The sequence below is a fragment of the Lissotriton vulgaris genome, chromosome 3_2 (assembly GCF_964263255.1).
Source record: "Lissotriton vulgaris chromosome 3_2, aLisVul1.2, whole genome shotgun sequence".
In the NCBI taxonomy this organism is placed as follows: domain Eukaryota; kingdom Metazoa; phylum Chordata; class Amphibia; order Caudata; family Salamandridae; genus Lissotriton; species Lissotriton vulgaris.
The window spans coordinates 227,379,553-227,393,995 of NC_141690.1; the positions used below are offsets into that span (position 1 = coordinate 227,379,553).

General features: G+C 47.5%; 1 protein-coding gene across 1 annotated transcript in view; it reads left to right on the forward strand.

The window, feature by feature from the left end:
* The window catches only part of KDM3A (lysine demethylase 3A), a 335,469-nt gene that overhangs the window by 180,094 nt on the left and 140,932 nt on the right, over nucleotides 1-14,443 (forward strand). The window contains exon 12 of the mRNA XM_086964259.1: nucleotides 9,893-10,107. Within this exon, the coding sequence (XP_086820385.1) occupies nucleotides 9,893-10,107 (215 nt within the window). The remainder of the gene's footprint in view (nucleotides 1-9,892; nucleotides 10,108-14,443) is intronic.

Consider the following 14,443-nt stretch of genomic DNA (forward strand, 5'->3'; position numbering starts at 1 on the left):
ATTGGCTAATCATTAACAAGCAATGGAGAACCCAATAGGTCTCTTCCATGGAAGAGCTATTGGCTTGGCAATGTGTTTTAGCCATTTTGTACACCTATGTGGCTAAAAGGTAGTGGCATACAGGAGAGTCTTGTGGAATGGCATACTGTTGTGTATTGGAATGTCATACAGTGGCGTTGAGTGGCTTAGAGTGCAGTGTGGCGTAGAGTGCAGTGGAGTGATGCAGAATGGCGTAGAGTATATCCGCATTGAATTGAGAGGTGCAGAGGAGTAGCGTGCAGTGGTGTGGAGTGGACTTGTGTTGAGGGCTATGACATAGAGCAGTGGGACTCCATATATGGCCCATGGGCTGCTGGCGGTCCAGCAGACATTTCTTTGGGAATCTGTAAAACCGCAGCATAGATGTAAAGCAGCTCGAGTTCAGTTTTGTTTCTGCTGCTAGCTGGGCAACATCGTTTTGTGATTCTGGGCTTTTTTTCTGTAGTCACTTCATCTTGTTTTATGAGCAGGGCTGCCCTGCTTCTAAAACAAGCTGAAATGAGCGTTAAAACAAAGTCCTATATCAGAAAAAAAAGAAAGCAATACTTCAAGGTTACATTTGTTTATACTCTTCTGGTTGTAGGCTTTTTTCTACAGCCAGTTAAGCTTGTACAGTCCGTAACTGAGGCACACAAGTGAAAGCTGAGTGGAGTTGACTGTGGACGGGCGTAGAAAAAGTATGGGAAATGTGAACAGGAGCATAACAGGGTTGTGTTGGGTTAGTGGGTGTGAGGAGGTCCATTCAAGGTTTTGTATTTGCAGTCTGGTACTCTCAATCATATTAATTTTATTATAAAATTCAGGACTACAAGCAATAGTGCAAAGAAATGTCCTGTTGTGGGTGAGCTACTCCTACATGGAAATGGTGAACCTGAGAGTTTTGGGGCAGTTAGTTTGCTTCATATCAACCTCTCCGGCATCATTTTGCTGCTTGGTATGTTGCTGGTACTGCGTGCAACAATACTAATTCTTGAATGTAATTGAATATACTACTGAAGGTAATGCTTTTTGCCACTATGGCTGTTTTTCTGCCTGGGGTCAAATGTTACGATGAAGTGTCACTCAAGGTGTCGCACATAAATTAAGAAAATGTCATCAACAAAAAAATTGTAAACATTTTTATTAGTTTTTTAAACATTACAACTCCTGTTATAAATTGTGCATAGTACATAAATTTCACTACAATAGCCCTCATAATGATGTAGAAGACAAAAGGATATGTAATATGACCAGTGACTGTACGAGCTTCAATGACCTGACATCATCCGTTATTAATAAAAGCTTAAACTTATAAAGTATTGCGATGTACCATATTGTATTCTTGTTAAACATATAATGGCATACGAGTTGCATTAAATTAAACCCCCAATTTCTTTCTCTCATAATAGACCAGAATACACTCCAATCATAAACTAAATCTAACCCCCTCCCCCTTTCTACAGACTCAGTATTACATTTCTATATGCGTTTGTCAGCCAGCAGTACATAATCTACATTTACAGAAAATGCCACATATCCATCAATAACGTTTGCAGTATCCATTATGCGTACACCATCCATTTCTTAGCCCATCATATTATAACAGAGGCATCAATAATTGCACAACAATCCTATCATTAGGAATGCACTTTCATGGCTATAAATTCTTTCAACATCCCGTTCCACTCCAGTGAGATAGGTGTCTTATATAATCCCCTGTATTCCTCTCTTTTGAGTTCTGCATCCTCAGCTCTACCCCATCTGATCACTTCATTATACCAGTATAACACTGATGGTGCTTTTGCAGTCTTCCATCTCATAGTAATATTCAGTTTAGCTAGTGTCAATGCTAAATTTGTAAATTTACGGGCAGGACTTCCTTTCGCACCCCTAGCGACCAAACCCAATAGACAATACTCTAATGGCAGACCGCCCCTCCCCGGGGCTATATCGTTCATCAGTTTATCCACTGTGGGCCAGTGGTGTATCAATCTCTGGCAATCCCATAACGTATGCACTAAAGTCGCTTCTCCAGTGTTGGGGTGTCTTTCATAGATTCACATGCTTGAATAATTCCCCGTCGTCGAAGTGGGAGTCCCACGGTACATAAAATAGTAGTAATGTAATATATATATATATATATATATATATATATATATATATATATATATATATATATATATATATATATATATATATATATATATAGATTACATATGAACCGTTAGGGACAGCATATAGGTTGGTACATCAGCAGTATACATATGACTGTGTTACATACAAGAAATGAAATAATTTTCAAGATCATAACAACTAAACGGGTATCGGTCAGTACTTTCAATTAAAGTGGAGCACGTATCGTTCGCAACACAAAATATCTAATCACAGATTGGGCCATACGGAATCAATAAGGAAAGGGGCCAGTGTAACAGTTTTCACACAGAGGGATAGACATTCAAGGAATACAGCAGTACATGGCATGTCAATAAGCGAGGATACAGTTCTATTTCAAGTGTCCAGTTTACAGGGCACAGCCGTTAACATACATTTGAGGTAGCTCACCCACTCTCCCAGGTCCCGGAGTATGTACATCTATTTGGCTATCCTGTTCCTCAACCCCAGTCATAGCATGTGTAGATGAGGGGGAATCCACTCTAGCTTGTGCCCATTGCAAGAATGGTTCCCAGATATCACGGGGTCCAGATGCCGTTGGCATCAACTCCCAGTATGTGCCGAGTTGCGTGTGCCCATAGGTAACATCAGACAGCCAGGCCGCGAATTTAGGCTAAACTCTACGGCCCCATCTGACAGCCACCTGGCACCTGGCATACAACAATAAAAGGGTATGTAGTTTTCGCCTGGTAGGCTCAGTGTCAGTCACCAATCCCAGGAGTACTAGCTGTGGGGAGGGATCATCGGCTCTCCCAACTATTTGACAGCATTGAAAATTTCAGTCCAGTAACCAGTAAGTAGAGGGCAACTTACTGGTAGAGGGCAACTCCAAGCCACATGTAGCATCGTCCATGCCACATCTCCAGCATCTAGTATCGTCCCTTAAACCCATGCAGTGGAGGCTAACAGGGTTGCGATAGTATCTATGTAAGAATTTAAAATGTACTAGGCGCAGTTTGTAGTTGGCTGAGAGTTCCAAGAGTTGTTTACAACAAAAGGACCATTGTATCTCACTTAGTGGTGGGTCTAGTTCTCTATTCCAAAGTTGCATGGAGTTTGGCACTACAATCGGGGCTTGGCCTTGCATAGTAGTATATAGGCGAGTCACTATTTTTTTCGGCGAAGCCCGAGCCAATATATTTTGAGGTGCAAGCAGTGTTGGAGGGGCATCCGGAAACCCTCCCAGAACGCCCGACAGGATGACTTCAATTTGTTATAAGTGAATATGTCCCGGAATGGCACAGTTGAACCCTCCTCCGCTCCTTTCTGTGGATCTCTGAACACCCCGTCTGGGTATATATCAGCGAATGTATGTAATGAAATGCCAGCTAATGATATCTCACCCCCACTCTCCGCCAGAGAGGGAAGAATTGGGTTATGTTTCAGTGGAATTGCTGGTGCATATAATAGCGGGAGGTGAGCTAGTCTTTGCAATTCCCGCCATGCCCAGCGCAATGTGTTGGCCGAATCAACATCAGCAGCGAGTCTCGGAGCTTTGTGGTATAGAGCCACACTCAAAGGCAATGGAGCCACCGAGTCCAGCTCAACCGCCACATGTGGCTGATAGGGTGTCGGGTATGTCCAGAAATGTAAGAATTGGGCCTGCGCACACAGTGCGTACAGATGCATGTCCGGGGCACCTAGGCCTCCCTGTCTCAGCGGCAGGGTCAACAAAGCCCAGGAAACCCTAGCTTGACCGCCCGCCCACACCAAGGACAAAAATTGGGATCGTAGGCAAGTAAAGAAATGTTTCGTGATTGGGATATTTGCAAACAAATACAGGAATTTGGGTAGGATCACCATTTTCGCCAGTGCCACTTTTCCAGCAATAGAGAGGGGTAGCTTCGACCAGATCGCCACCTTACCCTCGAGCCAGTTTACAGCCCGTCCAAAATTCAACGACCAAATATCCTGGAGGTTGCGGCTTATCCATATTCCTAGATACTTTACCTCCTCTGCCTCCCAGCGCAGAGGAAATTCCGATTGCACCTCAGGTGTGTTGTCTGTTAGGGGGAAGATTACCAATTTATCCCAATTTATGGATACTCCAGATAGGCCGCCAAATTTGACAAATTCACGTAGCAGAGGGTTCAGATTGTCAGCGGGATTTAGGACATATAGGGTGACATCATCAGCATATAGGGAAATTAATAAACTGCGTGTGCTAAAACCGATCCCCCTCGCAGTATGATGTTGCCTTATTCTGGCTGCGAGTGGCTCCATAGCAATAGCGAATAATAGAAGAGATAAGGGGCAGCCCTGTCTAGTACCTAGGGAAATTTCGAACGGATCAGATATCATGCCATTGACTCTCACTCGTGCTGTCGGCTTGGTGTAGAGTAAGCGCACCTGGTTAATAAATAGCGGACTGAAGCCCATACGCTCTAATATGCGTAACAAATAGGGCCACTCAAGGGAGTCGAACGCCTTTGTGGCATCCCAAAAAACTGCCACAGCATGTACAGTGGGGTGGAGATAATGCAATACGGAAAAAATGGTCCTGAGATTGTGATGTGGAGCGCCCAGGTATGAATCCTGATTGGTCCGGGAGGGCTACCATCGGGAGGAGGGGTACCGAATGCCCTAGAAAACAAGGGGTTTTACTCCCGTTTTTTTCTTGTCAAGAAAAACCAGCTCCAATAGTGTCCCATTCTGGATCTCAGATCCTTAAATACCCATCTCAAAAAGCAATCTTTCAGGATGGTGTCTCTACAGGACATCCTTCCGTTATTGAACCCAGGATGACTACATTAGACCTACAAGACGCGTATTTCCACGTGCCGATCCATCCCGCACACGCAGTACCTTCGGTTCTTGGTAGCGAAAGATATTATCAATTCAAGGTACTGCCATTCGGCCTAAAGTCAGCACCGCAAGTGTTCACAAAATGCCTGGCTCCGTTGGCGGCTGTGTTAAGGAAGCTAAAACATCAAATATTTCCTTACGACTGGTTAGTCAAAGCATCATCGAAAGCTCAAGCCAGGGCGTCAACACAGGCCTGCATAGATTTGTTTGCCAAACTGGGTTTGACTCTACACGAAGGGAAATCAAACCTTCAACCAACAAGAGTGATCACATTCCTGGGTGCAATACTAGACACGGACTGCAACAAGGCGTTTCCCTCCGAAGAAAGGCAATTGAAGATCGTGTGTCTCTTCCAAGACTTTGTAAAACGAAAGTCTCTTTCAGTCCGCAAGTACAAATCCTTGCTGGGCATGATGTCCTCTTGCATTCCCCTCGTGCCTCACTGCAGATTAAGGATGCGCCCATGACAAGAACAGATCGATCTTCAGTGGCGTCAAGCAGAGGGATCCTTCGACGACACATTCCGAGTGACACCAGTTATGGTTCAGGCAGCGGCATGGTGGACACAAAAGGAAAACGTATCTTGCGGTCTGACTTTTATTTCGCGAGCGGCTCCATTTAGTGGTGATGACACATGCATCCCTAGAAGGATGGGGAGCTTTCCTTCAGGACTTTCAAGTCCGCGGTCGTTGGAAGATACATGAACATCAATTACACATAAATCTACTGGAACTCGGGTCGATCCGCATAGCATTGCAAGCCTTCCTACCATGAATTAGAGGTTCGCCGGTGTTGGTAAGAACAGACAACACTACGGTGATGCACTATTTAAACAAGCAGGGAGGAACCAGATCTCTCTCCCTATCTCAGGAGACCCAGGAGATATGGGAATGGACTCTTCAACAAGGAATATCTTGGTCAGCAGAACATCTCCCAGGAGATCAAAATGTCAAGGCGAATACTCTCAACAGGCTCAAATCGTCCTGCCACCAATGGGAGCTGGACCAGGGGACCATGGACAGCATCTTTCAAAGGTGGGGAACACCAATAGTGGACCTCTTCGCCACAAGAGAACAGAAAATGCCGGTGCTTCGCAAGCGTCTTAGCCTACGGTTTTCCTCCAATTCCTCTTCTCCCCCGCATACTGGTGAAGATCAAGAAAGAGCTGTGCAGGCTTATCCTAATAGCCCCGTGGTGGCCCAGACAACACTGGTTCACAGAACTCCTGCTGCTGTCAGAGGACCGTCCAGTTCGGCTGCGACAAAGTCCATCGCTGTTGACAATGTCAAGACGTTAGGTGCTCCATCTGGACCCGAAATCCTTCTGATTAGCAGCCTTTCTCCTGAACACAGTGAGTTCAGTCATCTAAACATCTCACACGAATGTAGGAGTATCCTGTCCAAAGCTAGAGCAGACAATACCAACAAAACCTACAGGATGAAATGGAAGAGGTTTTGTCTGTGGCGTAAGAGGCATAACACCCACCCTCTTACTGCTGCACCTCATCAGATTATACCTTACATTCTGCTGTTGGCTAAGTCAGGATTGGCACACACTTCCATCAAGGTGCATTTGGCTGCTTTATCCCGCTACAGGAGGTCTTCATCGGGCCCGTCCTTATGGTCATCAAGAATCATCAAACCGTTTATGAAGGGATTATTCGGGGTCTTTCCTCCAGTAAAGCCTCCCCCACCACTATGGAATCTCAATATAGTACTGTCACAATTGATGAAACCACTGTTTGAGCCGATACACAAAGCGGACTAAAGTTCTTGTCCTGGAAAGTGGCTCTTCTCATTGCACTAACTTCAGTGAGAAGCGTAGGTGAACTACAAGGGCTCACTATTCAGGAGCCTTTCTTACAGTTTCAGGAAGATAGAATGATTCTTAGGACTAATCCAAAATTCATTCCTAAGGTGCCAACTGATTTTCATCTGAATGAGCCGTTGGTGTTAAAACGTTTCTTTCCTTATTCGTCAACAGCGGCGGAAAGAGTGTTACACTCACTAGACGTTCAAAGATATATGAAGTTCTGCTTGAAAACTAAGAGCTTTCGCAAATCTTCTCAGCTCTTCGTTGCTTTCAGTGCACCCAGGAAAGGTTTCCCTTTATCAAAGAGGGGAATTGCCAGATGGATTTCCAGTGCAATTGTCTACTGTCGTCAAGCTGCTGGAAAACCTCTAAATGCACGAGTTCGTGCTCATTCCACGAGGGCAGGGGCCACATCCACTGCACTATTTGGACGAGTGCCAATCCAGGATATCTGCAGAGCAGCGACCTGGGCTTCTACGCACACCTTCACCAGGCACTACTGCTTAGAGGCAGCCGCAGAGTTGGATGCAGCGGTGGGAGAGGCGGTACTGCGGAATTTCATCCAGTAATTGTGAGCCTTCTTTCCATCCCTACATCCGTAATTTCTTTTGTTTTACAAAGTCACATTTTATATGTTCTGCTTGGTTTTTCAAGTTGTATTACATGATTATGAAATGTATCAGAGAAATGTGCTTTGTAATCTTACTGCTTGCTATTCTGATTCAGGCATGTGAATCTATGAAAGTTCAAATACTGGAGTAAGAAAACAAGTTACTTACCTGTAACTTTAGTTCTCCAGTATTGTAAGCTTTCATAGATTAACATGCACCCACCTCCCCTGAGAGGCTCACCTTGGATTTAGCACCACAAGTGTTCATAATGCACAAATCTGAGGGGCAGAAGGTTCTCTCAGGAGTATTCTAGAGGGTGAGGAGCTCTGATTGGTTCAGGGAGACGTTTGGGCCTTTTTTTACATAACAAAGGCTATGGGTTGCAAAAGGAAATGGGCCTAGGCCTCTTTTCAGTTTGCTATACTAAGCATTGCTTTTTTATATACCGGAGACTCCCGTCTCGATGACTGGGAATGATTCAGGCATGTGAATCTATGAAAGCTTCCAATACTGGAGAACTAAAGTTACAGGTAAGTAACTTGTTTTATTCCTGGACAGGCTTTTGTTTTGGGCCTCCTGAGAGCAAAGGCTCTCACTCTAGGAGATCAGAACTGTCTCGGGTGGCAGTTTGGCAGAAACCAGTCGGGGAGCTCACCAGAGGCTGGTAGGTTTCCAGGAGCCACTTCTAAGGTGCCCTCTGGGTGCATGTATTCGTAAATCCATCACTGGAATCGGTGTGGGTTTTCCAATACGAGATGTTTGATACCAAACATTCCTGCCTTCAATGAAGTAGTCATGTAGCTAGGGAACTTGTTTTCACCAGTGACCAGCATATCTTTTAAAATGGCTTCCTTGGTGACTTGTACTGACAGTAAAAGGATTGGCCATCACAGGGGCACAGTTGCTCATGCAGGTATGCTCTCACATTTAATATTCTGCACCCGGCCTTAGTGCGATCAGGCCTACTGTAGGGGTGACTTTCAAACATTGCATGCAGTGTAAGGGGACATGGCAGACAAAGGGATGTCAGGTCTTATTTCACCTTTGTCTGTACCAAGACATGCAGGCAGCAATAGCAGCTCTCCATGTGCTTGGTGAGAGTGTCTCTTACGGTGCGCAATTCATGCTGCTGCCTCTAGTGGACCCTCTTTAGTACCTCATGCCCTAGGTACCAGGGGTACCATTTTCTAAGGCAAAACGTGGGCTGACCATGTCAAAAAGGGCTGCTTTCTGACAACGTTTCATTTGTGCCTCTAATTTCATTTGAGGTTTGGCTAGACCTCTTCTTTGATTTATTTTTGTTATGGTCTTTTTTGTACTTCTTTTTGGTCCACTATATGCAGAGCCAGCTTCCTACACACCCAAGATGTCTTTACCAAATCAGACCACTGCGCTTCCTACTTGATTTCAACCTAAACACAGGGCTCATTTCGTTGTACATAGTCACCACACAGTAGGATCTAGTACGGCCGTCTATTGAGTGACTGCTAATCATCTTTGCTGTAGACACTGGTAGTAGGTTCAACAAACTATTTGCTAGTCACTACTACACAGAGAAGACGAGACTGAGCTACGAAAGTGCTACTCAACTGCATTTGAATGGAGTGCTTCAGTGAAAGTAACGGTACAAAAGGGGGTGGTGATGGACGGAGCATCTGAATCAAACACTCACACCCAGTCAAAAGATCTGGGTTTAATCCATCACCGTTCTTTAGCCCACTCTGCCACCCCAGTTCAGACATGGCTATATGCAAATCAGTCTGACCCTGTGCCTCATGGGAACAGTCCAGCCCGAACCGCCAAGCATGTCTTCCCTGGACCGGAAACAAGCTTCCAAAGGGGGTGGTGATGGATGGAGCATCTGAGGCACAGGGTCAGACTGATTTGCATGTAGCCATGTCTGAACTGGGGTGGCAGAGTGGGCTAAAGAACGTGATGGATTAAACCCAGATCTTTTGACTGGGTGTGAGTGTTTGATTGATTCAGATGCTCCGTCCATCACCACCCCCTTTTGTACTGCTTTTGGCCACCATAAGTGTGGCAGGGTATGCTCAGACATGAGTCCCTTGCTCACTTTGCCACTGGATTCAAGCAAGCCGGGCTGAAGACGGCTGGAATGCCAGAAACCGGTCCTCGGAAGCTTGTGTCCGGTCCAGGGAAGACATGGCTTGGCAGTTCGGGCTGTACTGTTCCCATGAGGCACAGGGTCAGACTGATTTGCATATAGCCATGTCTGAACTGGGGTGGCAGAGTGGGCTAAAGGACGGTGATGGATTAAATCCATATCTTTTGACTGGGTGTGAGTGTTTGATTCAGATGCTCCGTCCATCACCACCCCCTTTTGTACTGTCAGTGAAAGTAACAGCAGGCAGATTGTGGAGTTGAATAATTTGTCGTGAGGTGCTAATTGATTTGCTCATGTTAAATTGTCTATAATTAAATACAAATTTCCCTAAGCATTATTTTTTTTGCAGATTGCAGTTTAATAAAAATGAATTGCTGCGTGAAGATGGCTTCATGACGCCCAACAAATACGATTCTGAGGCTATTGGCTTGTGGCTGCCTTTAGCAAAAAATGTTGTTGACTTAGATTTGGAAACTGCAAAATACATTCTTGCTAATATTGGAGACCACATCTGTCAACTGGTGATGTCCGAGAAGGAGGTCATGACTTCAATACCGCCACACAGTAAGGCTAAACTTAGTTCTGTAGTACCAGTTGTCCCAGTGCTAATGCCCTTGAGGAATATTGGTTTGCTTGGTCTTTGAGAAGTGTTTTGATTTCTGCAAATTCCAGAGTCATGTATACTGTTTAAGCAGGGTTGCAGCAAGGGGCAACTTTTAGAAAGCCGCACAAGTTAAAGCGATAGTCCAGTTTGATTGTGTTATGATGGAGAAGATCTGTTCGGGATGCCTGCTGATACTGCAGCAGCTTTTTTGCTGTTTTTGAACCAGTAGTTAAAGAGAAAAGCCATCAATCGTTGTCCGCTTCATGTCACGGTGCAAGTGTCCGTCATACAACCTAGTGAACAAGAGGGTCTGTTTGTAGATGTATACGTGGCCTTTTATAGATGTGGGTTTTGTGGCTTCTGTAGTAGGGGATCTCTGTGTATAGTCATAATCTAGTGAATAGTCCCGCCCATGTACATGGACCCCGGAGCAATCAAAAATAATCTCTTAAGTTGTCAAAAAATGCATACCTGCACCGACACTTAAGAGAGAATTTAAAGACCGATAATGCAGCCTATATCCACAGGCTACACTGTCCAGTACTTCAACTAGAAATTCCACCAAAAACCCACAAACAGCACAGCCTGTCCAGTGTTTTCCACAGAGAAAATCCTTCCCCTACCAGCAGAAGCCTCTGGAATGATAGAGAAAGTGGTGTCAGACAAGCCGATTAGGCTGCCATTATGTGGCTCAGAACAGGATACTGTGCCTTTAAGAGAACTTTCCAGAACTCTCTCAGTATCCCAGAATGCACAGCAGGTCCCTTTTACTTTCAGTTCTTTTTTCCGGCTCCTGCTAGCAGGACCCTGGAGCATTGAGCTATCCCTTTTCTTTGGGTTTATTATAGAATTTTTTTGCACTTTTAAATGTTTAAGTGTCTTCACACGACGTGTTTTGGTGCCCTCTTCCTTTTTCTATCATCTGAGCACTCTATTTTTATCAAATATGCCTGCATTATTTGATAAATGCCCGGAGTGCTCGAGGAAGAAGGCCAAGTCTGGACCCACATGAGGTGTGTATCATCTGTCGTCCCTTATCTCATGCCCCTGAGGAATGCAGCATTTGCCAGTCCTTTATTAGCAGGACCCTGAGGGACAGATTGAAGATCAGGCTTCAAGGCCTGGAACAGAGAAGACTAAACGCACAAGGTGGGTCTGGGTCTGCCCATGCTAAGGCCTCTGGGGGGCTCCCCAAGGGCAGGAAGACCAGCAAACGTCCCCGTTCTCCACCCGCGTCGATTGCACCGACGACGGCGTCTAGAGGGATGACTGCAGTCTGTTCCCCGTCTCCCAGGGGCTCTGGGTCGAGGCGACGTCTACGTGCGGCCTCGAGGGACCTGACTAGACCGCCGTCGAGATCGCCGTTGACTATATCTTCATCGGCATCGTCGTCGAGTCATCGACATCAAAAGGCGTGTCGGCGCTCGCCGTCGAGGCGACACCACTGTTCGCCGTCGCCGAAGAAGAGGAGGTCTGTGTCGAGGGGATCCTTGATGTCGAGAAGGACGTCGAAGTCTCGCAGGCGTTCTGCGTCGAGGAGACGTTCGTCGTACAGGAGGCGTTCGCCATCGAGGCGAGGGTGTTCGGCATAGAGGCGAGGGAATTAGTCGTCGAGACAAGGGCTTTCGTCGTCGAGACGAGGGGGTACGACTTCGAGGGAACGACGGTCGCCTGCGAGGCAGCGTTCTTCGACGCCAAAGCAGCGCAGAAGGAGTTCTGGCGCCAGGAGTTCCTCTGGGTCCGCTGGGACTCGCCAGCTGCGTGCGCCGACGGGCTCTGCCTCACCCTCGCCGCTGCCCAAGAAAAAAAGGGAGTCACAGGGCTCTGTGTACTCCGAGGTATATACACCTCCAAAACCGAGGACGCCTACTCCTCCTCCTCCATTGCCCAGGGGCCCTCCCCCGCGGACTCCCACCCCGCCTCCACTTCCTCCGCCTAGGACGGCTTCGCTGCCTTTGTACCAGACGCCTCCGAGGGGGACTCCTCAACCCCGGCGCCCGGTCAGGCCGCCGTCGCCCGCTCCGGTGAGGCCTGTCGAGCGTCCGAAGTCTCCTGCTCCGGTGAGACATGTGGAGCGTCCGAGGCCAAGAAGATCACGTTCTCGCTCCGACAGGAGGGGCAGATCGCGGAGTCGCCACCGGTCGTCGACAAGATCATGACGACTGTGAGAAGGTGGCCTGATATGCAGTGCTCACTATTCTAGTGAACACTATGTATCAGTCCAGCAACCCTTATTGATGATTGGTTGTAAGTCAACCTTATAGACCAGCTATCCTAGTAGCATGGATACGAGCAGTCTAAGGCTAAAGACTCGAGAGGGCGTGTTAAGCCAGCTGTTTACCACACATATACCCCTTGAATACCCAGTGAAAGGACTCCACACAAGTGTTATGAAAATAAACAGTTATTTATTAAAGATCACAACAGCCCTGTACTCTTTATGAGGACAGGGTACTAAGCACAAACCAAAACTCTTACAAAAATACTTAAGTTAGCACAGTATATACAAATGCCCGAGGGGCACGGAAAACCATATACTCTGAAAGTGGAATGCGAAATTCCTAGCAGGTAAGTACAGTACTAATAGCTTTTGGAATCGCTAGGACTTGACTAGGGAATCGTTAGATTACTTCTAGGAGGCCTAGGGGACTCGGGTGCAGTGTGTGCACTCTCACGCGAGATGCGGGACAAAAGTCTATGGTAGCTAGGAATTAGAAAGTTAGTGTTCTCGGGCGAACCCGACCTGGTAGGGAGAAAACGAAAGTAGATTCTGACCCTTGGATAGTGAGGCTATGCTGGGGCACCGAAATGCCGAAGTTACCTAGCCCAGGGGCTGCAGCTGCATAGGTCTGAAAAGACGTCGGGAATCCTCGTAGACGGACCAGGAGCCGGAAGAAAAGATGCTGGCCGGTGACCAGTGAAGAAAGTTCAGTTGGATCCAAGCCTGGATCTCGAAGATGGATGACACCTGAAAGCAGAGGGGACCAAGTTCGAGACTACTAGCCAGTAGTCAGTGGGCACCAGGAGGGCACCGGATGGTAGCCACCTCGACTAGGTGAGTGGGTGACGCTTGACTCGAAGATCTCACGGACCAGGAGGCGTTGTCGGCGACCAGGATGGAGGATCGAGCTGTCCCACGAAGATAGAAGCTGTCGGCGTCGCTGGACCCAGGATTGGGCAACAAAGCCTTGGCAAATTCAAGCCCACGCGGTGGACCTAAAATGGCGTCTGGAGTGGACCAGGAGGGTCCGGGGTGCCTCTCTTGAAGAAGGAAGCAAAGGCCAGCCTGGAGCAACCAGACCAGCAGTCGTGAAGTCGTTGGGCGTCGTTCAGAGGGCCACAAGCCAGCCGGCTAGTAGCCAAACAACGCGGTGCACAGCAAACAGCAGAAGGGCCCCACGCAGATCGTGGAGATGCAGGGGGGCTGATCTTGGGTGCTGGAGCTGCGCAGGGTCGGGGCTTCTCGGACCCCAAAGCACTCACCAGTGGAGGACACGGTGGGCTTGCAGTAAAGATGTCGTGCAGTCTTGGCGATCGTCGGTCCCTTGAGGTCTCGTCGCACTCACGGTTCTCAGCTTGGCTGTAGAGGTGAGTAGAGGTCAGAGGTGCCAGGGAAGCCGGGTCTCGTCGAGCTGGGTCGTCGGATTCGTGATGAAGGACTTGCAGCAGACCGCAGTATTCTTTAGGATGGTGCCCGCTTGATGCAGGGTGACTACTCCTTAGCCACAAGGGAGAATCTTGAAGAAGAAATCGTGAAGTCCTTTCGAAGAAAGTGGTATCTTGATTCCAAAGATGATCTAATTTTAACAGGGGGCCCGCTCCCATCTTTATACTAAAAAAGGGGGCTGACCCGGTGACTAGGTCCTGCCTATGGGTGGGACTAGGTGGGGGGTGGTTACACCCCTCAGCCATGCCGGACTTCCCCAGGCCAGGGGCTGGTGTGCCCCTGGAACTGGTTCAGACTGGCCTATGCGTAGTGAGCACCGGGGTGCCACTCAGCAGTCACCTTCCTGTAAAGCCCTGCCTACCCAGGATACACAAAACCATGTCTGGGACGGTGCTAGCACCGCCCCTGACAGGAAACCCTTTGTCCAGGCTCCCCTCGCTGGAAGGACTCCCAGCTGTAGGGGGTCAGACTTGTGTCTGTGGTGGCAGCATCCATTTTGTGGAGCTGAGGCTTCAGTTAACTTTAACCGGGGTTCACAGTTACATACATGTCGTGTCCCTCTAGAAGGGTGGAATGCTAACCCCGTCGCCAGAATTGGCGAGGGGTTAGTATTCCAATTCGTATGACAC